Consider the following 23,675-nt stretch of genomic DNA (forward strand, 5'->3'; position numbering starts at 1 on the left):
ATACATTTAGTGAAAATATGTGTTTTTATTATTTCATTGTCTGTTCGATGCTTTATTGTGATGATGACTGTCATATTATGCATATATAATGTATATGCTGTTCTGTCTATCACTGTCTAGGTTTGTATGCAAAAAATGCAGCATCAGGTATATGTATGTAAAATCTTAAATTGAGTAGAAATAGTGATGTAAAGTAGGGTAACGTTAGGTAAATTGGACTGCTTTTCAGCAACATTTTGAAATAACCACACAAATACCAATGCACATACATTAAAACTTCCAAAAATGTTCTGCTCCTCTTCTGTCTTCTGTTACTTCTCTTTTATTATTTTCATGCTTAGTCAAAATAATGTTTTTACATTCTAGAGGTGATCAATTGTCAGATGTCCCCAGATTTGGCTGTGATCAGCTGAAATCGGCCACATGTTCAGATAAACTTTAAATCAGACAAAAAAAGCTTATCTTGAACAAAGACCTATTGGGACACAAGAGAATAGTGTTTAAATCATGTTTTCATATTTCATATGAAAATTGATTATTAGATATATGAACTACCAATACAATGTAATAGACATTAGAAATATTAATTGTATTTATAGGCTATTATACTACAAGTGAAGATGCACTAAGTGCTTTACATAGTGTACCAAGAATGAATATAGGCTAAAACCAACTATACCGTGTTTCTACGACACCGGACATCAGTGCAATATTAATGATACATTATTCACCTTACATTTCATTGGTTCATTCATTTCTTAAGAATATATCAACCTCATCATGGAAAAGTCAAGACAATCACCATTAATTCTTTCCCACCAGTGTCCATATAATGAATTACCCCACCCACCTTAGCAACCTCAGACCAATCAAATCAGTTTAAACAAAGCAAGTGCAATTTCAATATATTAACAGTGATTGGCTATTAAAATGTATAGACCTATATCACTTCAACCTATTTGAGTAAATTTAGGTACCTGGTTACACTGCGCCGCTTTATTATATAATAGGTACAGTATTATATATCCAGTAAAGGATATTAATTTTATATAACATGAACCGTCTTTATTCGACTATGAACTTGTATAGTATAACTGATAAAACAATAAAAAGTGTATAATGTTGAACTCAAACTTTATCTTACTTTTGATTTGTGTGTGTGTGTGTGTGTGTGTGTGTGTGTGTATCAGGGAGGGGACTAATTAAGGAGCATTAATGACTTGTGGCCGTTTGGAAAAAACAAGGGAGGAGTTTAAGTGTTTGAGCAGCAGCAGCAGAGTAACTCTGGAGCTAAAAACGAAGAGCACCTCGTGTTCAGTCAGTGTAGTCTCCTGACTTTCAGTGAAGAACCTCTGGAGAGTGAGGCTGCGCGGTTCCTCTTCAAACTTCACCTCGCTGTCTGCTCTCCACGTCCCGGTGTTCCGGAAACAAGAAAGCGGCTGGAAGAACCATGTTTGCCTTCATGTTTCTCCTCCTCCTTGCTCCACATGTGTTGTTGTCCTCGGCACGTAAGTAGGCTACCAAACTTCAGTCAACTGGCAAGCCTGCGGTGCATTAGAGCGTTTCTGTCGGTTCAGACCGCACCGTGGTCTGGGATAGGAGGATATGTGTGTCAATTTAAAGCAGTAGAGTTACCTAAAGCTTATCGTGTTTTCTAGAGTTAGCTGCTACATGGAGGCACCAAATCAAAGAGGAGTTCATGTTTTAAATCAGTTAATGCACTAAAGGGTAATTTATTTCCACCTGTCCCGGTGCTGTTTTCACCCCACCTGTAATAATATGTATTAGTAGATTTTCAAGAAGTTCTAATGCTAATGTCTGTCATTTGATATCGCGATACTAGTACATTTTTATGGAAAATCAGCAAGGAAAGTATTTATGGATAAATAACCAAATGGAAATGTTTGTTTTTGTCTAATGTTAAGAATTAAAAATCCGTCAAATGAAGGAACTAAAATTAATGCAAAAATTTAATAAAAATTACCAATCACTATTGTAATGAGAGTTTAAAAATCCAATAACTATCAGCAAGTATTATTTTTTAACAAACACCTCTGAAAAGGATTCCTTCAGGTCCAAATTAAATCCAGAGGCAGTGACAACACATAAATATGAGTAATCATTTGATGTGATTGCATGCCCAATGGTGGATTAGGCAGAGAGCAAGACCTTTTAGACATGGTGGTGATGTAACTGATGAGACAAATTGAATTAATAACAGCGCTGCTGCATGAAGAAATGCAGGAAAGATAACAATGTGCCAAGTTATCAACATGATGAGAGTTATTATCATAAGACCGAGAACATTATCTGCAAGTAGCTTCTTTATGTGTGATGAAAAAACATATAAACAAATGTATGTTTGTTGTTTTTCTCATGTATATTTCCTACTTAACATTATTTCTTATACTGACTACCACTCACTAGGGCCCGGAGGTGAATCCTCTTTCTTCTTGCACGTAGATTCAGCTTTCATCTCTAGATATTGTTCTTCATATTAGATGCTACTGAGTCCAGGGACGCTGGAAACAGCGCAGTGGCACACATGTTGGAAAGCTTGTCCACCGCCCACCTGGAGCACGGTTAATAAAACTCCACACATTAACCCTCATATCTTTGTGAAGAAGAACATTCAGACGCACAGCAGAGGGGTTCTCATGGGCATCAATCATAAAGGAAAACTTTAAGTCTAAGAGGGCTTGGGGTACGGAAAAGCATTCAAGGAGTTTTGCCGACAAACCAGGGTGACCTTTCTGACTGATCCTACTGAGCCTCCATAAATCCACTTCATTACTGGGTCATAAATGTATGCTGAGCTCCTGCTCTGTTGTGGCGCAGTGCTGCTGCTGCTCTCCTCCTCCTCCTCCTCCTCCTCCTCCTCCTCACACAAACACAAAGCTTTCAGTTGGTAAGACATTTGAACACACTGCAGTGTTTCTTGTTGGAAATGTTTCAATGTGTTAAACACTTGAACACATCAAACTGCACAGACCAACAGCTGCCCTGGACATAATGCATGCTATGAAGGAGTGTCTAATCAATGAAAGTTAAAGGGTGAGAGGGAGCTGGAAACCTAAAATGTAAATGAAAATGCACTGTGGTCTTGTTAGGAAAACAACATTAGCAAATTTACTGTATTTTTAACTTTGGTAACCTTTACAGTTAATAGTAGCTTCAGTAATGTAAATAAACTAATTCACATCTGATGAATGTAAAGTAGCAGGTGTTTAGGTGCATAGCAGAATTAAATCGTATAAAAAAAAAAAGTAGTGAACTTCTGTAAACTGTCAGCACTAAATGTATAGAAGAAGCAATTATTTGGCCATGGACCTTCATCCAGCATGTAACATACAATACTAATAGTATAATAGTAGCACTTGCTTCAGAATCGTCAAAAAAGGGATGAAATCATTGGAATAAATCTATGTACAATAATTAGTGAAATTGGTAAAACAGTAAGTTGATTAAACATGTAGTCCATTGAAAGAAAATGTAATTAGTATTATAGATTCATCATTTAAGTCATTCATCAAACAAAAATGCAGCACATTTGCAGGTTCAAGTATCATAAATGTGATGATTTGCAGTTTTTCCTCTGGGAACTTTAAATTTAAAGTCAGTGTGTGTGTGTGTGTATGTGTCCACCACCCAGATTTAGCAGAGATCTCCCCTCAAGATCCTGTCCTGCATATTGGCTCCAGTCTGACGGCCAAGTGCATGCTGAGCCCTGAGCTTGGCCTCCACGCCAGCATGCTCTACTGGACGCTGAATGGGATGTGTCTGTCCAGCAGCACCTACAGCGTGGTGAGCCCTGACATCCTGAGCGTCACCCTTCACAACCTAAACGGCTCCCAGCAGCAGTCTGGAGACAACCTTGTGTGTCATTCAGCAGATGGACACGTCCTGGCTGGTTCTTGTCTCTATGTGGGCAGTAAGTGGAGGCTTTTTTTTCTCTCTGTTTGGCTTTTTAATAACTGAAATTATTGAGAGCTTGAGTCACTTAATACAGCTGCCATTTAACAGAATGAAATAATGACTTGATTTGCGCGATTTGATGTTTGGAAAATGTACTGATAACATACTGAATGTTTTTAGCTTCAAAAACCATTGTTGGTGCACCCCTAATTTAAACTTAAGGGTTTTTTAAAACGAGAATCTTTATATTTCTGAATTGAGGATGGTAAGAAGCCAGTTGTCACAAATGTAAAATAAGATGTAGCTTGTTAAACACTAAACAAACAAACTAAACAAACAAGCATCGTGGTCATCCCTGTAGTAACTTCCTGCCCTAATTAACTAACTTTAAATAAATACAAACCCAAATAATCACAAATGAAACAGAACAAGGTGTAATAAAACCTTTCTATGTTGTTGTTATAAATATAAAAGGACATACTAATCCTGTGAATGAATATGTTATAAAGCACTGTGGATTCATAAGAAATGTTCCTTTATTGAGATGCAGATGAGTTAGGATTTTAATCCATTAAAATATTTTTTACAAAGGACATCCTAAAAGCTTACGATTTGGTTTCCATGTTTTGCTGTGTTGTCACTTCACCTTTAAAGTAAAAGTGATGCAGTAAAATGTATCTGTTTGGGGAACCTAAATATAAAAAGTGTGTGAAACATCACAAGACTCTTTAACATTTGTACAACTTAAAACTTTTTAACATTTTAAGTTGTACATGCACTCCTTTTGATTCTTGTCAGTCTGTAATGCTTTAAAGTCTCTCTAATCTGCTTCTTTAATGCATGGGCTTGGTGGAGTGATTGCTTCACATGAATAGAGAGGAAACATTTCAGAATAAAATTACATTAAAATGAAATGTTCATTCAACCACACTTTTTAGTTAAAAATAATTTCTTTCATTGCTCCTTTTGCTCTCCAGTGCCCCCGGAAAAACCAGTCAATATAACGTGTTGGTCCCGCAACACAAAGGACTTGAGCTGCAAGTGGAGCCCAGGGGGCGGGGTGAGACCCACATCCCAACCCAGTACACCCTCAAGTACAAATTGAGGTGAGCGCCCCAGACCTGCTGCAGCTCACAGGTGATCACCTCGTCCAACACCACTCAGGTAGACCAGCAATAAATGCACTAGTGCCGCGTACAGTTCATCCTCTGCAACACATACCACACTCAGAGGCGTGTTAAAAATAGCCAGTCTGCCTTTTCAGGAACAAAACGCCAGACGTTACTGTGGTCATTGTGTTTGTTGTGTTTCTGTCCAGGTGGTACGGGAGAGAGAAGGAGTGTGAAAATGACAGCACGGGGAAGCAGCGTTACTCCTGCCACATCCCCCGCAACCTCGCCCTCTTCACTCCGTATGAGATCTGGGTGGAGGCAGCCAATCAGCTGGGCTCTGCCACCTCTGACATCACCACCCTGGACGTCCTCGATGTAGGTGGGTAAGCGCAAACGTTTTGAGCATGTCAGAAGTTGTTTTTCATTATTTTTAATTAACACAACTATTTTCTTTCCTTTCCTCTCCTGTCTTTTCCTTTCTTTTCTTGTCCTTTCCTTTCCTCTGTTTGACCTTTTGTTTGTTTGTCTGCAGATCTCCTGCATATGGCTACCACACTTCTCTAGGGGAGAGGGGGATTTATTTTTATAGCTCACTCCCTCCAACTTGCCGCTCTAACAGCATTATGGGTTCAGGCTGCGGGGTCTTAAAGATAAACGGTGTTGTTATAAAAGTTAACCACACATCAGATGCCTCTCAGGTAATAGCTTCACAGGTTTCTCAATGAGAAATTTAGGTTATGATGTACGAGTGATGGCAGGTATTCCTTACAATCTCTCCAGCTAGCTAATGTAATAGTGTAGTGTTTGGGCCTCCAGTGAGCGGCACATTCGGAAAGCAGTGTTTATTGGCCGTGACTAGAGCATACTCTCCCTCCATTCATCCTCGCTGCACACTGAGGAACAGATACCTCGGAGCTGTGAGTGGGCTGGAAAGGAAGGAGGAGCGTTGCCATATGTATGATGCATTGCACTGCCTCAATAACAGAAACAATAAGCTCGGAGAATATTTGTTCTGGCTTAGTTTTCCTCTCTGCCTCGAGCTGAATGCCATAGAACAAATAAAGTACGTCAGCTAAAAAACCAGCGTCACACGCCAGAAGAGAGGGATGTCAGAAGCAGAAGGTTACCAGCAGGAAACACTTTTACAAGACTTTTAATAAGTTCTTTTAATAAGTTCCTTTCCGTGTCGCTCATGCTGCCATCCACTTTATCATTCTCCACTTCAAAGCACTCGATTTGTTTGCGACCTTTATTGCAGTAGGTATAATGTTTTGTTTAGTGCTGACTGAGAGTACAACATGCTCTCTACAGGAAGTACAGACTGACTGGAACCAGCCGGCCGGTCTGCACAGGAGGGGAACTTTCTATGCCAAGTGATTTTTTACATATTCAAATGAAAATACCTTACTCTTCCACTTGCTCATTGTTCTAATAGCAGGCCAGCAACCTCTATACAGAATCTAAAAGGTGACGGACATCTGGAAAATCATTTTTCATACTCTTTCTATTATTGTTGGAACATTTATTCCCTTGCTTCAAGAAGTGCTGTTCCTAGATGAACTGTCCTGTTTCTGTTTCTCTTTTTATTTAACAACTATTCTCTCATGTACATACAGTATGTGCCAACAGAGTTCTACTTGTTTGTAAGTATATTGATTTACAGTATGTTATGACTATTCCCCTGCGTGAGGTTTATACAGAAGAATAGTATGCTTTTGGGGACATAAACCGTTACTTTGTGGTAAAGCAGACCACAAAAAAGTATTTTCGTGACCCGTGTCCTTTGTACTTTCAAAGGGAGGTGAAAACTAGTCCAGATCGAAGCGGCAGTGGCAAAGATATCCATGCTTTTAGTCTCCAGTATGGGCTGAGCTCCAAAAACGCTGGATCCTACTCTTCCCATAATGCAACTCGATAACATCTTTCATTTGACTTTCCCTGCCTGATAAATGCTCACATTTTTCAAACTCCTCGTCCCACAAAAATACATTTTTATTTGAGTAATATAAAAATGTACAAGAGAATCACACTTTACCTTTCTTTCTTTATACTTTTCAAAAGTACCAGCTTGATTTACAGATCACATAATTATTGTCTTTTGTCCTCACTTCATAACTTTCATAACTATTCTGAAATAAAAGCTTTTTGTTATTTTCATAATGATTTTAACTAACTGACCTTTTTGTTCTGAAAGAGGCTGATTAGAGAGAAGAATCGATAAAGAACACAATAGTAAGAGAAAACAAGAAACAAAGACTTTATAATGAAATTAATCACTTTGTTGTACTTTATTTCCTTCAAAAGAGGAATTGAATTTAAGGGAATATGTACAAAAATCAATCCAAAACATGTCGATCCAAGGGTTTATCAAGGAATGAAAAAGACAACTACAAAATTTAACTTGTGTATGAGACAGATGGAAGATGAGATATGCCGTCTGTCTGCCCTCAGTGTTATAGTGCAGTATTTGCAGTCTCTCTAGAGGTCAAACCTCTTGTATCCTGTATCCTTGCCCTAACTACTGTATATCTGCTGTATACAAACACCTGTCCTTGTCCGTGCAGTGACTACAGACCCTCCTACCAACGTGCAGGTGAGTCGTGTCGGCGACCTCGAGGACCAGCTGACGGTCCGCTGGGCCAGCACCCCCGAGCTCAAGGACATCCTGTTTCAGGCCAAATATCAGATACGCTACAGAGTGGAGGACAGCACTGAATGGAAGGTGGTCCACACACTCACACACACCTAAAGACTAGCATACAGTTTCTAAAGACTAGTCTGCATTAAATTATGACACGTCTGAGAAACATTTCAGGTGCAGCACTGACTGATCCGTGAAATAATGAACATAAATGTTGCTCATGCAGCGTCTCTAGCCGCTTGCATGTACGTCAATCTTTATAAAGCAAATAATGCTTGTGGTAAAAGGCTTGACTGCTGCTAGTGACTCTTTAATGGTACATTTTGAAAGCTGGCTTCGATCCAAAAGTGCAGCAGCAGAGCTTTTAGAAAATGTCATTCTTTCAAACTGCTTCTTTGATGTTTTCTGCCCACAGATTCTTTATGTTTTTCTCTGCTGTGTTGGTATGTCTTTGACTTCTGGATTTACTATTGAATGAGAGGATTAAGCAAATAATGTTTAAATATATATATCTGAAGCCAAACTTGTCAAATCTACCTTAAAAATAAAGCAGAACAAAGTTTAAAATACAAATGGTGAGAAAAGATGCAGCAAATATTTCTGTTCAGTCGGTGCTGAGGAAGATTTTGACTGTCATTTTAGTTCATCTTCTCTGTCATTTTGTTCCCTCTCAAGGTAGTGGATGATGTTGGGAACCAGACGTCATGTCGGCTGGCAGGCCTCCGGCCCGGCACCGTTTATTTTGTCCAGGTGAGGTGCAATCCAGTGGGCATCTATGGCTCCAGGAAGGCCGGCATCTGGAGTGACTGGAGCCACCCAGCTGCTGCCTCCACACCCAACAATGGTGAGTACATCGCAGAGATAAACAAATCCCACTTTCAGTATGCTATTCTTTGGTTGCAGGACAAATGCAAATAATTGCAGGAAATATAATAAGACTGAATGGAAAAAATTATGCCTGTGTTTTCTGGACATTTGTGGACAAGTATAACTGAAGCTGTCATTTCCTTCCTTTCTAATAACCAACCTTTCACTGCCAATTAAAGCCTAAAAACCCTCAATGTCCTTATCCCTGTTTCAACATCCCGAACAAGCAGATCCAACCCGCATGTGACTCAGGAGAAACCAAACATCAAAAGGCTAGATACCTTGATACAGATCTCCCAGCAGAGGATTAAAAGGAACTGCAAAGAGCCAGGGGAACATTTGATAGATTTTGATCATCAGCATCAGATATTGATCAAGTTAAAAAGCTGGTTGTCTGTCCGCAGCACACACAGGGCCTATAAAGCTTGAGTGGAAGCAGGTTTCGGAGCAGGAGGAGGAGATAATGAGTTACACTGGGCATGTGGAATTTACTCCCCAGAGGGAGGAAGTCCTTATTGGGCTCTGTTGTTTGCCATAAAGAACTGATTGTAGCAGACTTACGACTTTCAGTAGCCTATCTTCCCCAGAAGTGTGGTATATCACTTCCATACTTTAGAACATCAAACTGAGAAATATTTATCTTTATATAAAAACGTTTGCATCTCATTTTGCAAAATTAAGCAACATGAATCATCATAAATGTTCACTTAGGAACTCTGTTTTTACCGGAGGCCTCTCAGGTAGAGAGAGGTGAGAGATGTGCTGTGTTTCTATATTTAATTTCTTTTTAATAATACACCAGAGCATATATCTTAGTGTTTGAGACGGATATAAAAAAATGGCATTTCTATTCAGGCTGTAACTAGGCACAGTGGTGCTTGAGCTAAATGCTCCGTCAGCAGGCTAACATGCTCGCTATGTCAATAATAACATACTGATGTTAAGCAGGTGTGATGATGTTTCACCATCTTTATTTAGTAAGTTAGCATGCTAACATCTGCTAATTAGCACTAAATGCAAAGTACAGCTGAGGCTGAGGGGAATGTCAGTACTGTTGTAGGTATTTGGTCATAAAGTATTGGACACATTTTTAGCGCTAGATGAGAAGTCAGGGGATCACCAATGTTGTTAGAATTTATCCTTTGGGGAACATGAATGTCCAAAAGTTGTAAAGCTATTTCAGTCTGGACCGACCACTGAAATTGCCATCCCTAGAGCCACGCCGTTAACGCAAAAACAATTGAATTTACAATTGGTCAAAAACAATTGAATTTACTTTATTTCTCCGGATTCATTTAATGTAAGTGTCAGTACTGCTTTCTGCATTCAAGAGAGGCTTCAGTAGATATGTATAAAAAAAGACAAAGCATATCAAACAATAGCAGATAAAGCAGATCGATTAATCAAAAGGGAAAATGATAATTACAACATGTATTTATTTAAGAGTGAGGTATCTGCTCTTATGGGGTTTGAGTTGATTTTTACTTTGGTGAAAATGTTTCTGCTTGAATGAAGTTATTTATAAAAAAGTGTATCACATCAATGCTGACACACAACACAGTGAGCAGCCTGTGCATGTAGCTGTACACCACCTTGCACTAACAATTGTCCTAACTATAACCTTGATGCTGTTCTCTCATCCTCCCTCCTTTTCTTTACACACACTCTCTCCTTTGTCTCTCCCCTCCCAGAGCGGCTGCAGAGCGGCTCCTGTGATCCTAAGCCCGGTGAGCAGAACTCCACCCTGCGGCGGGAACTCAAGCAATTCTTCGGCTGGGTCCGCAAGCATGCGTACGGCTGCAGCGGCATGTCAATCAAACTGTACGACCAGTGGAGGGTTTGGCTGCAGAAATCGCACAAAACGCGCAACCAGGTAGGTAAGCGGAACCTCTCTCTCTTTTCACTATCTCTGCAGAGCTGCTCTCACAAACCCACACTCACAAACAGCCACCGCTGCTGCATTGAAGTCCCAAACTGAATTTCTGACCCTGCCTTTTTTATGCCATGTGGTCAGCACTGTTACAAACACAAAGGGGACTGATTTCTCTTGTACTGGCTGGCTCTGTGGAGTTTTAGTCCGCACTTTATGATCAGGTAAAATGTGCGGTTTTGGGCCCAGAATTGGGAGCATAAAAGTAGATATGCTTTTGTCGTGACCTCTGATTTTATTACATATTTTAACAATGTAGACTTCTGATCTTCAGCTGATGACCACAACAAAGAGAAACAAACATGTAAATATAATTAACAGCCCACTGTAATGTGCTCCTTTTGTGTTTGGTTTTCTCTTGGCATGAGGAGCCCCTTTCACAAAAATAACTCGGGCCAAATGGCACGCAGAGCCCCGGCATCTTCTGTGTTTGTGACTTTGTGAGGAGTTCAGATCTTTCAGCCACATCCTCTGCTGTTCAGTCCTTGAACTCATGGAAACCTTCACTCCACCTGACTCAATTATCTCAGCAGTCTGCGTGTTTTTTGTGCTTTATAGGGCACACGCTGTCTCCTGAATAATGTCTTTGTTCACAAACCTTGACAGGTTCCCATTGATTACCTTGAGAGAAAGTAGCTGGGGAGCGACACACACAGAATATGAAAGAGATGATGCAAAGAATGACGCAGAGGAAAAGAGAGGACAAGAGAAAAGTGGCAGCCAGACAGAGCAATTATCGTGATTGTAAATTACATGGTTTTTCACGCAAAATTATCCCAGTATGAACCATCTGCTTTTGTCTTTTCAGATTCTACAAGACGATAATTCATAGCACCATCACTCAGCACCACTGTGGTGCTTAATTCAAGAAGAGCATAAAGAAACACTGACAGATAACTGGCCCCGAGGGTCCCAGCTGTGTGAGAGGTCCAACGCCCCGCTTGAGGGATACTGCAGTGTTTGGTCATACAGCCTTAACTTGAGTTTAAAGGGCCCGAGTGGAGGATAATTAAAGTGAGACAATGCAGCCTTTTTCTGCCATTTCCTCTGGCCAGATCTTTCTGTTAGATGTGTTTGCACAAACACAAGTATTTAGGCTGTTGATAACTGAACTTATACTCTGAACAGAAAATGTTATCGGAACATTTTTTAATAACTTAATGTGAGATAAGCAAGTCTTTAATGCTACATTGATGTCAAATGGTACTAAAGTATTACTGAAGCATCTACAAAAACAAATTGCCATGGCAGTAACACAATGGACTGGGAACAAAATGCATAAAACCGTAATCCTACTTTTCCAGGCCAAGAAACACAAAGTATTTTTGTGAAGCTGTGGTTTTCTCCAAGAAAATCTGAATTTTTCAGTTTTCCAGTGTTGTGGCCTTGTATATCTCTATATCTATTACTATTGGAAATAACTAGTTCAGGATTGGACTGCAGTTATTATATGATAAAATGTTATTTTTATTATCAATTAACTGCTGATCAGTTTCTCAATGACTGGATTACTTGATTTATCGATAAAATGTCAAAATGAAATGTGAAACTTGTAAAACAATATACCAGTAATTTGCTAAAGGCCAAGGTGACATAATGTTTTCTTTTGTCTTACTGAAACCCAAAGATATTCCATTTACAATGATTATAAATCAGAGAGAAGTTGACTGTACTGACAATCGAGGAACTGGAACCAATGAATGTTTGGCATTTTGCAACACAAAAATAGACTTAAAACAAGTAATTACAAAATAGTTGGTGAATAATTTTCTATTGACCAACATAACATTTTATTCTCTGCTAGTTCAGTGAAAACTATATTTGTAGAAGCATCTAAAATGTTGTATGACATACCATTCATTAAAATTGTATCAGTAATTGAATACCCATGAGATAATGCCTCACTATCTGTACAATGTATATACTATCCTGTGTCTGAGTAGACCATTTGTTTATATTTTTATAACTGCATATTTAAAAAATGTTTTTTGACTTAAGTTCTACTCTTTTACTGCACCAGTAATGCCGCTAAAAAATGTATAACATATAGAAGAGTAAAAAGTCAAACTTGTCTTGAAAGTGTCTTGTTTAAAAATGCCGTTCATCAAGTCAACAAAGACAGCTGGATGAGCCTCCAAGAATTATTTAACCTTTTTAGTATTTACACATTTCATCAAAACAATTTTTGTTTCTTGTTTTTTTTGCTGAGAAATGCAGTGACACAAACACACGACTACAGATGTAAACACACAGAGCCAGAATGTGATAACTCCCCTGGGTGGAATAAGACTGCAGCAGCGAGCAGGGTGGGGCCAGAGTGGGATCAATAAGTGCAGCTGAGGAGTCCAAGATGGAAGTTGCAGCAGAGCCGAGTCGATCTGTCAGCTCTGCTGTCTGGTGATGTGAGAGGGCGGCTGCAGGCCTCCTGGGAGTCACCTGTCAATCACACTCCTCAGAGTCATACTTAAAGTCCTGCATGATCTCACTCAGAGCCTCTTGGTTCTTGATGATCCTGGACAAAGAATGAGCCCAGAAAACACATCGGTTATTGTGTTACAAACGTTTAGGAATATCTTTTGACAGTTTTGTGATGGTGAGGTATAGTCTGTTAAAGTAGGTGGAAACAGGAAGTCCTGCAGCCGACAGCAGGTTGATAGTGAGTGAGTGGATCGGTCAGCAGGGAGCTAGCGCAGTAAACGGAGGGGTGGTAATAGCTGCACTTACTCGTGCTTGATCTCCTGAATCTTTTCTTGACAGTCCTCTTCCTCCGGGTGATCCTGGGCCCGCTGCCTGACCAGCTGCAGCTTGGCTGTCTGTTGAGAAGGCACATCAGATAAGATTTATGCAAACCATTCATCAGTGGAGGACGGAGGGGAGGAGATGGAGTTTGAACTTGCAGAGAATAGGAGCTTTATGATAGTACTGGCAGACAGGAAGTGGAGTCTAATATTATAACGGTGTGTAAAACTGTAGTTAAAAGTGCTTCACATCACTGAACACCAGATGTATGAGATGTGGACCGAGGCGTTTTCATTTTATCAGCAGTCTCCCTCGAACTGGCTGTTCAATGGTGATGAGCGTCACAGACTGAGTTTAGATTTCAGGTCACTAACAACACTGCATCATCACTAAATGACTTAAATTCAACTGAATTAGGAGTTTTCTTCCATAAGTGGCTTTTACTTTTACATAAATGTATGACTTGAGCTACCAGCGTAAAAAGAATAACTGAATCATCAATGTGACAGTGTTAAACACATACAAGACAGCAATAATGAAAGGGTCTTGTACAAGAGCTGCCTCCTTGTGGCGAAACACTGGAACCGTCTCAAATATTAAACAAACAGTGTGAACTTGAATGGAAGGCTTACATTTCATGTTATTTATTTGAAACTGAGGTTAAGTGGATGTTTGAAACAGAAAAAATCTTGTAAACAGTTATAAAGCAATATTAATGTTTAATTACACCGTAAATGCATTCAAATAATTTATTAAAGGAATTTACAAATGAGGAAAATACAATGAAGAATAACAAATAAATTAACCCTCCAAACTGAACTGCATTTACATACAATAAACAAATCAAAATGCCTTTTGAGAATATTATCCTTTTGAACACTGCCCTGTATTTGTTTGTGGACTACTATTTACTTAAGTTATTTATTACTCAAAATCATAATTGATGCATATGACACTTTTTTTTTTCATATGCAAACATTGCATCATCCAGAACAGAGAACTTCTTGTTACATGGCTTGTCACAACTACGCAGTAGGCATTTTGTCTCTTATGTATCGACTGATTTAGGGCTCAAACGATTCATCAAGAAACCTAATTACTTCGTTTAATCCATATAACTCTATTCGCACTGTTTCGCACGGACGATTATTACTGTCGCACAAAACTGTTTACCTACCAGTTCAAGTTTCTGCTTCTCTTTGCTCTGCAGGTTCTCAATGTGCTCAGAAAGGTCTGGCCTGTCAAACTCGTGGTGCAGCCTCCCCTTGATCTCCAGCACTTCATTGGAGATGCCACAGAAGGCCTGTGTTACCTCATGGACCAGCTGCCTGTAGTGGTCGAAGTCATAATGGGGCCCTGTCCTCAAGTAGGCCTCGTGTCCTCTGGAAGGCAGCAGCCAAAACAACACCAATAAAAAAAACACAAAAACAAGCATGAATAACTGAGAAGGGCAGATTTCTTTGTTTAAGTGCCTGAAATGAAGATCAATGATCCCTGGAGACAGGAGGAAATGTGGTTGTGAAATAAGTGTGTATAGTTATGTTACATCCACACATACTCTTCAAACAGCCGATACGTCTCTACCCGCTCAGACTGCAGGTGATAAAACCTCTGGATCAGGGCTTTAAAGTCTGTAGGGATCTACAAGGGGGAAACACATTAAAGCAAGTTAACACCTGGCACGCACTGAATTAACAGAATATTAATCCACCCAAGTTGGATAAATAATAATATTATTTTTATTAATGTTAAAATCAAATAGATAATCTTATATGATTAAAGTGTTAAGCTATATATAGTTAAATCTTTGGCATTTCAACAGATTAAGTAAGGATTTTATTTCGGTTAAGAGCTCTAATAACCTGTGATGTTTGACATATTATTGGCCAAGTTATTATTAATCAAATAGATAACTATGCGTGAAGAATATAGTTAAGCTATATATAATTAAATCTTTACAAATATTTATATCCATAAATTATTATGAATTATGTTTTTGCATTTGAACAGCTCTCATAACCTTTGATCTTTGACATATTATCAGCTATATTAATATTGATTAATCTAAAGATAAAAAAAGCAACATTGTTGAATCATTTTGAATACCACTATCAAATGATATCAATGTCGACTACACTGTTAAGCAAATAGTGTTTATCATGAGGAAATAAAACAAAGGCTTGTTAGGGGGCTCATCTGTTTTAGCTTGAATAAAGTTACATGTACCAAGCAGCCCACTGCCAACAACTACAGCTACAGTTGCCAAGTTAGCAGTAAGTTAGCTTGGCTTAGCTTAGCACATGTTAGAGTAATCGTTTTGAGGCATTCAGACATTTAACTGTAGTATAAAAATGCCAGCTACTCACCATGGTAACCTGCCAGAAAATACTGTCGCTGAGTTTCCACAGTTTATAACACTGACATGTTTATATTTTATAAATACAGAGCGCTGTTTCCCTCCTCCATGTGAATCAGCAACCTGCCTGCCATGTCCCCCGGAAGCAAACACGCTGCGCAGTGTTGGCTTACAAAGTAAAAGCTCTCACACAACAGCAGCCTTAGACGGTTCCTTTTGTGACACCTGGGTTAGGGTGAAACTGTCTTGTTTAATGAATACAGTTGAAGCATTGTTTAAACTAAAGCTTTTCTGTTTTAGTGCTACATTTGTAATGACATGTTCCTGTGTGATGATGCTGAACCTGAACCTTGAGCTGTTCCTACAGCTGTGTGACAGTGTTTCCCAATTAACCCATAGCAGCTTGAGAGTTAAAATTTTATAATCATACACACTACAACATTAGAAAACTGTTGCTTCAGTTCAGTTGTTCAATATTTGCATGTTCTTGAATGCCTTGTATATTTTTTTTTTATTGTTTTTGTGTTTGCATGCTCTGTAATCAGTATTTTTTATATAATCTTTACCATAAGGAATATAAGAAAGTGCCTTGAGTTGCTGTGGTAGAGGGCTGCAGGCCCTGCGACTCCCCTCACTTCAGTGTGTAACAGGCAGGACACCTGCCAGTCTGGGTGCAGGAAGGCACAGCCAGTAACCACATATTAAAATGGAGAATAGAAAAAAAACTGCAGTTAAAAATCGATTGGTATGTGCCTTGATCGACTGTCAGCCTCCGCTTGCTTTTAACCTGATAGTATTATCTGTGTCTGATATTTTAGGTAAGTGCCAACCTCTGAAGAGCTTGGTCTGAGGTGGATGTGGCTTCCACTGGGTCTCAAGATGTGTGAGCTGAACCAGGGATGGCTGGTAACATAGGTGTCATTTACACTGGGGACGCTGGGGACATGTCCCCACCACTTTTGAAATTGCTGATTCTGTCCCCACCACTTTTTTAAAGCATAATTTGCTAAAGAAAACGAAAACGAAAAGAAATACAGCTTGCAGTTAAATAACAAATGAAAATGCCTTCAGAAAGGTTTATTTGCACATTAAGAAAACATGTAATGCAATTAAAATATAGAAGAAACAAATGTGCAGTGTCCAAAAAAAGTACCTTAAAATAAAATAAAAAACAAGCAACTGATTATAAAATTACCCAAAAACATGCATGCACCAGTCAGTAACTTTAACAACTTCTTGACACCGTTTCTTTTTGGTCAAGTTTTCCATTATCTCCCTTTGAACATGACAAAAGAGGAGGGAAGACTAAATCATTCCTGCATGTGTGTTGCCTCAGCAGGGATGCTATTACATGATAAAACGTTCGATCTACAGGAGAAACAGATCTAAAAGCTACACAGAATGTCTGAGAGCGGCACCGCTTTATATTCTGTTATATTTGTATATTTTGAAAAGTCATCTACCACCTGAATTTTGTGTTTCCTTTTACATAAGGGTCAATGACGTGACGCCTACATTTTGTCTCACTTTTAACTTTAATAAACATTAGCTTTTTGTAATTTTTCTGAAATCTTTTTCTGTCAAAATGTCATGTGGTGCAACCGTCCGGCCATGACTGCTGTTTTGAAAACTTTTATTTAAATCTATTCAAAATTGTGTTTTGCTCTATTTGGCATGATTTCCAAAGTGTTTTTTAGTCCTCTACAAAATTGCAAAGCATCTGTATTTATATTTCCATAATACTACACAAGTAAACTTTGTCCATTGATGTCCATTTTATGAAATATCATGTGGTGCCACCATCAACAAACGACCACTTTGGGACTTTTATGTTGAAATCCATTAGAAGACAGGAAGTTGAATAATATACCAATTTGCCAAGGTCCCATTGAAACAGCAAGTAGGTTTGTAACTCTCTCTCAAATCTGGAAAAATGTAAAATTTTAACAGCTGGTATGTAGTTGCCACTTTTGGATCTCATTTGGTATGACCTCAGAAAAACAATTAATATAAAGTTATTTCTACCAATATTTGTTTTGATTATAAATTTCATGGCGTCTTTTTGTAGGAAGCTATCTTGTTTTGTTTAGGTGGCCTATTCTCTGCCTGTAAATTTTGCTAAATTAGAAAATATCATGTGGTGCGACCAAATATCATGTGGTGCAACCCTTGAAAAGTGGTTTCCATGATAGGCATTTAGTTTTTGTCCTTATATATTTAATTTATGACTTTTACACATAAAGTACTTTTATTGTAGAATAATTTGGAATAGATTTTTCTGCAATTTGACACACTTTTTCTTACATTTCAGAAACAACAGATTATTTTTAGTCTTTGTACAATATCATGAGAAAAATGCCCCAAAAAATATTTAGAACTAGTAATTTCACTTTGGTAACTATGTAATATTAGTAATATTTAATTAACTATAACTGTTTTATCAGATGCCACTCCCAGGTAAAGAAAAACTGCTCGCCATGGACAGCATGTTAATTTTGACCCTGCAGGAACAGTGTAGTCGCTAAAAGAAGCAAAAAATGTTGTGTCTTAAAGAAAATTTAAAATGAAACCTATATGAAGCAACATGTTGCTCTTGTGTGTGCTTCCATTTCTTATGAGGAACTGCATTTTTTTTGTGAACATGTTGGCGTAGCAGCCCGTCCTCACATTTATTATGCTGCTTTACGACCCATGCCGTGTTGGCTGTGTCAAACCCAGGACTTTCACATGAGAACCGCTTTCCATTCCCCTGTGAAATCAAGTAAATGTAGAGTTATTTTCAGTTTGAAGCCAACTTTAGTCCTAACAAAATGTAGCAAAGCATTTATTCCAACGGAAATGGTGGTGACCCTTCCATATTTAGATCTCATTTAGGTCATACATGGAAGAGATGCTGCACTCTAAATTAGTATCCCCATTTAGTTAAGTCCATTTACTACTTCTTTTTAACTCAAAGAGCTCTGACAAGTTTTGGATTTTGAAGTCAACTAAATGAGTTTTTGAAAGTTAAACTTGTATTAATTCATTGTGTTGACTATTTGAGACTTTTGTCAGATATGTATGTGTTGATTGAGCTTTGGTATGTAAGTTACCAGTTGAAAAAAGGTGTTTTTGCAGGATGGGAGCAAGAGAAAAAAATAACCTAGTTGCTGAGTTTGAAGGAAACCATGGCAAAAGTTGAAACATGGACATTAACTAATTATTAGGGTTAAGCATGTACTCGGTTGAAACGAGTATCTGTTACAGATAATGTACCTTTTAGGATCATGAGAGTAAAATGTGTCAATATCTGTTTTCTAATAAACTATAAATATAGGAACCCTTTTTTTTAAATCGTTCTCCACTATTGGAATCAAAAACATTGCTCAGAAACTCAATTCTGAGTCTGTTCCATGAATAGTTTTCTACTAAAGCCACTTCTGATTAACCCATTCCAATTTCAGGCTTGATTAACTCACTTCCAGTTAGTCCCACCCGCGTCCAGGTTAAGCTGAGTACGGATACAGATACATAAAATTGAATTTCTTGAACAGATACAGATAGTGGTGTACTTCCTCATCACTACTAATTATACACTGCCGATAAGTCACATATTCAGATTCAAACCAAAATCTAGACACTTTTGTGGTAAACAAGAAAGGCAGTCAAAGATGTGATGAATTAATCCTTTCTAACATGGCCATGGAGCAACAGACAAGATTCTCTCTCGACAAAGAAACATCTCTCCCATAATATCCTCTCAAGTACAGAACCACCAGCAAACAGTAATCACAGACAAATGTTGGCTTTCTAACATGGCCACTCCTTGGCTCTTCCTTAGAGCACAAAGACATGCAAATGTATGTATATAGCAAAGAATGTCACCACTGCCCCTGCTGTGTCACCCACTTGTCTGTGTTAAAATCTCACATACATGTCTGCAGACGTCTATTGTGAACCATGACCATTTGATTAATAATCAAATGGTCATGGTTCACATGGTCAATAATCTCGTGGTTCTTACTTTGAAATGTTACAACATTGTGACCAAAACCTATTTCCCCAAGTAAAATACAATGAGTACAAATAATCTCGAAAATGATCTGAATCTACAATTTAAAATTTATATTTCACAGGTACCTGACAACAACCTTACACATGTAAATTAAAACAAAATTTATGGTGGAGCCGCTGCTGCGCTGCTGATCTGGCGTCTCTGGTCGATGTGAGCCAGCTGTGTGACCAGCTGTGAATGAAGAGGGGATGAAGGGATCAGAGGATGATGATGGGATGAAGGGATGAGGAAAGCAGGGATGAGGGGATCAAGGGTTGAGGGCATGAGGAAAGCAGGGATAGGGGGCAGAAGGGATGATGGGATAAGTTCAAATCCATGTCGGCAGAGCTGCAGTATGTACAGCACGACCATAACATGGATGGAGTATTTTCAGACCCCAACATCCACATATCTTTTTTTCGGTCATAACTTGGCTTGTACTTGATCAGCTGTTTATATTCAGTTAGTAGTTGATCAAAAGTCAGTGTTGGCGTAACCTCAGGTGTTTTGGTTAACTCTCTAATTTGTTCATATAGGTCGTCAAAGTTTGGGAGCGGAGATGAGGGTGATGAAGACCTTGGAGACTCAGGGAATGGTATATGAGAGTTTCTTGTCTTTGCAGTGCTTGGTCTTCCTGGTTCCTGCTGTTCAGCATTCTTCTCAGGGCTGAGTTGCGTAGCACCCCATTGGTCTCTCCCAAAGAGGCCTACACAGCAGCCTGTATTTGTCCATAGCCGGACATTGCAGTCCAACCCCGCAGTAATTATGTTTTCACAAGCGGGGTCAGATTTAACACTCACCACCCCTGTGAAGTGAGTTTGCCAGGAGCCCAACAGAGGAGGTGGACACAGTGACACACGCCACCCATGTATATCCTCAAATGGCCCTTTGTCTGCCTGTTTTTTTAACCCGAATTCCTGAATGTCCCGCAGATGAATCTTTCCAGTACTGTCCCCAGTCAGTAAAATCTGTTCATTGACATCAGTCGACATGGTGGTAATGATGGCACTTTCATCATTTACTGCTCTGAACTTTACTAACAGACCTCCTTTGACATTAACAGACCACGCATTGATGTAGCCATCTGCAGAAATCAGCAGTGTGGCTGTGTCAATATTGACCTCCCTTGTCTTCAGACATAAGATAAGAGGACTGGTAGTCTTATTCCCAGTCAGAGTTGTAGATTTTTTATGTATGTTATTCTTTTGACTCTTCTGAACAGGCAGACTCCCTGTCCGGCCTAGAGCTTTTCTTCCTGCCATCTGTACTCGAGGGCCCTCACTGGGATTGAGCCAGCAGAGAGCCTCGGCAGTCTCAGCTTCCCAGATAACAACATTTCCATTCCTGGCGGCGGTAACCAGCATATTTCCGTGCACATCCATTGAGGAAATGTCATTTAAATAATCATGCGTCAAATCTGTTGTCATATTCTTCTAAATCCAGGTCAAAAATCCTCTTGGAGTTTCTTCCAGAGACAAACACTCTGTTGTTAATGCAGGCAATACCCGTCACCTCCCTCGGCACAGTTACAGGAAGAACGCCGAGCTCTGTGCCGTTGTTAAAGTTCCACAGTCTCAATTTCCCATCCTGGGAAACTGTGATTAGTCTGCGTTGCGCTTCATCAAAGGACATGGCAGTGAGCCCCTCATTCTGCCCTGGAGTGACCTTGAACTGCATGACGGCCTTTCCTGTTACGATATCCCACACTGTCACCACACCGTTTTGGCAAACAGAGACAACCTTTTTGAAGATGCTGTGATAGAGAGCATCGCAAAGGGCTTGTCGTGGGATGTTAAGGTTTCTTTGAAAATGTCTGTTCCTCTTCCAAGATATTTTCCTATATCCGAGTTAGCCAGGACTAACTCATTGTTGTGTATGTTATAACACACACTGGAGATTGGGGCCCTCCCCATGTCTTGAGCCTGGAAGCTTTGTCTACACATCCAGCCGTCCTCGGACCACACGCGTACATTCTTGTCTTCCGATAGACTGACAAATATTTTGTCTATGGGGTTGAACAAAATGCAGGTGATGGGTTTCACATGTCCTGTTAACGTCTTTTCACATGACATGGTTTTGTGGGGAAACCACACCCGCAGCAAGCCATCTGTACTGCCAGTCACCAGATGCTCAGATGAAGGGGAGTATTCAACGCATGTGAAAAACTCATTGTCTCCGTGGCTCTTGAAGACTTTTTTAGAGACTTTGGTTCTGGAAGGCTTGGGTAGGCCAGCAAGGACCATTGTCTTGGATGAACTACCGCAGATGGCAAATGAGTTGAGTGGTGTAAAGTATCGGATCTGAGAGAAAGTCTTTAGATGATTCTTTCAACAGAGCTGAAACACAGACTGTTTTTTACGTCCGCAGTGAGATTTCCTCATACAGCTCTGGGCAGAAGAGGCCGTTTTTGTTTATGTCGTAGGAGATAAACACAGACAAAAAGCCTTTTATATCACCAAAGGAAAACACTGCTTTAGTGTCTTTGGACCAGTAGTTCATGGCGTTCACTATGTTGTCCTCTACTATTAAAGAGTGACTGATTTTAAACATCTCAGGGAAGTCATTGCAGTCATAGAATAACAGTTCCCTGTCAGAAGTGGAGACAGCCAGCTGTTTCAGTTCTCTGAGGTACACCATGTCATGAACACACATTTTTTGACGTGTGAAAAGGAAGTGTCTTTTTGGTTTTGTATAATTCAATTGTATATTGCATGTCAAAGCTGTCAGTCCAGGCTTTGAGAATACTATCCGAGCTGATGGAGAGGTACTTACCTCTCTGGTAACTCCTTGTTTGTCCTGTTAATTCCTCATAATCAGTTTCCCTGCCATCCTCATAGGGAATGAAAAGCAGACGAATGATTGCTTTACAGTGATCCACAGGTATCTTGGTGATAGGTTTGGGAAAGGCTTGATTTTTATAATCTATGCTTCTGATGCCTTATTTTTATTGATCGAATGATCTTCTCCTGGCTCGTAAGATGCCTTCAAGCTACCCTCAGTGATGCAGACAAACTATTAAATGCTGCCTAAAAGGCAGTTTGAAACCAATGTTCATAGAGATGCCTTCACTCGAACGTAATGCCTTCTGAGACACCACCTAATTTTTTTACACTCCCACTGGCTTTTGGGTTTTCTCTCTTTTTCCGCCCTCCCCACCTGACTACATCCCTCGGTCCCACCTCGCTTATGTGCACCCCGTACTTCTTTCACCAACATATCTTTCTAACCTACCATACTGCCCAGTATCAATCCAACCATTAAAATGTTGAAATGAAATGAATAGACAAAACATCTGACAAATCAGAAACACATCCAGACAAAAACATAAACATCTATTATATTCTGTTAATCCTTTATCAAAAACCTGAGACGCAATAAAGATCTAAGAATGTCAATGAAATGCATATCAGTGTGTATGTGTGTGTGTGTGTGTGTGTGTGTGTGTGTGTAGTACATATGCTCAACAACTGACTGTGAATGATTCACTCTACCTTGAATCCGATGAGGAAAAGCATCTTATTATGGGTAATACCCGTTACCTTAAATGTAGGAGATTTTGTGTGGTTTGCGGACGTTCACGTGCATGGAATGAAATTGATTATTCTGAAAATGTCTTTGTCTGCGTCACTTTTCAAAAAGAGCTTAAGACAGCAGTTACTACTCAAAAATGTTCATGCTTGAATTCTCTAAACGGCTGGGGACTAAACAAGTTTCTAAATTAGTTTTTCTGTTTAGTAATTTGTTTGAATTTTACTGTTATTTCCATTTGCCAAAAGTTTCTATTTATTGTATTTTACCTATTTAAATAATGCTTAAGGGATAGAAATGATACTGAATGAATGTGCTTTTTTTTTTTGTATCTATGACTAGACAATATGTTAGTGCTTCAAATACAGGTCTACCATTTGCTTAGTGTTTGGGCCCCTATACAAGCTTCAAGTGTGTGTGTGTGGTGTGTGTGTGTGTGTGTGTGTGTTAGGTACTTTACAGCTAACCAGCACTTAACACCACACATACAGGTTTGACAACCTTGGGGAGAGCTGTTATTATTATTATTATTCTGGTAGTGTTGCATGCAGTTA

At 39.2% G+C, this 23,675-nt stretch overlaps 1 protein-coding gene and 2 pseudogenes across 1 annotated transcript; 1 reads left to right on the forward strand and 2 right to left on the reverse strand.

Moving 5' to 3' along the window:
• Nucleotides 1–1,314: 1,314 nt before the first annotated feature.
• On the forward strand, nt 1,315–12,348 carry LOC119918758 (annotated as a pseudogene).
• Nucleotides 12,214–15,724, reverse strand: LOC119918759 (required for excision 1-B domain-containing protein-like). The gene is made up of 5 exons (XM_038739464.1): nt 15,571–15,724; nt 14,763–14,845; nt 14,382–14,586; nt 13,190–13,278; nt 12,214–12,977 (listed from the first exon to the last, which is right to left on the reverse strand). Exons 1-5 carry the CDS (start codon nt 15,571–15,573, stop codon nt 12,905–12,907), a joined length of 453 nt encoding a protein of 150 aa, XP_038595392.1. The 5' UTR covers nt 15,574–15,724; the 3' UTR covers nt 12,214–12,904.
• A 3,992-nt stretch (nt 15,725–19,716) lies between these two features.
• On the reverse strand, nt 19,717–23,108 carry LOC119918756 (annotated as a pseudogene).
• Nucleotides 23,109–23,675: the final 567 nt, after the last annotated feature.

This window comes from Micropterus salmoides, unplaced genomic scaffold, assembly GCF_014851395.1.
Source record: "Micropterus salmoides isolate LMB-PRFRI ecotype aquatic unplaced genomic scaffold, ASM1485139v1 Ms_hic_scaffold_240, whole genome shotgun sequence".
Taxonomy (NCBI): domain Eukaryota; kingdom Metazoa; phylum Chordata; class Actinopteri; order Centrarchiformes; family Centrarchidae; genus Micropterus; species Micropterus salmoides.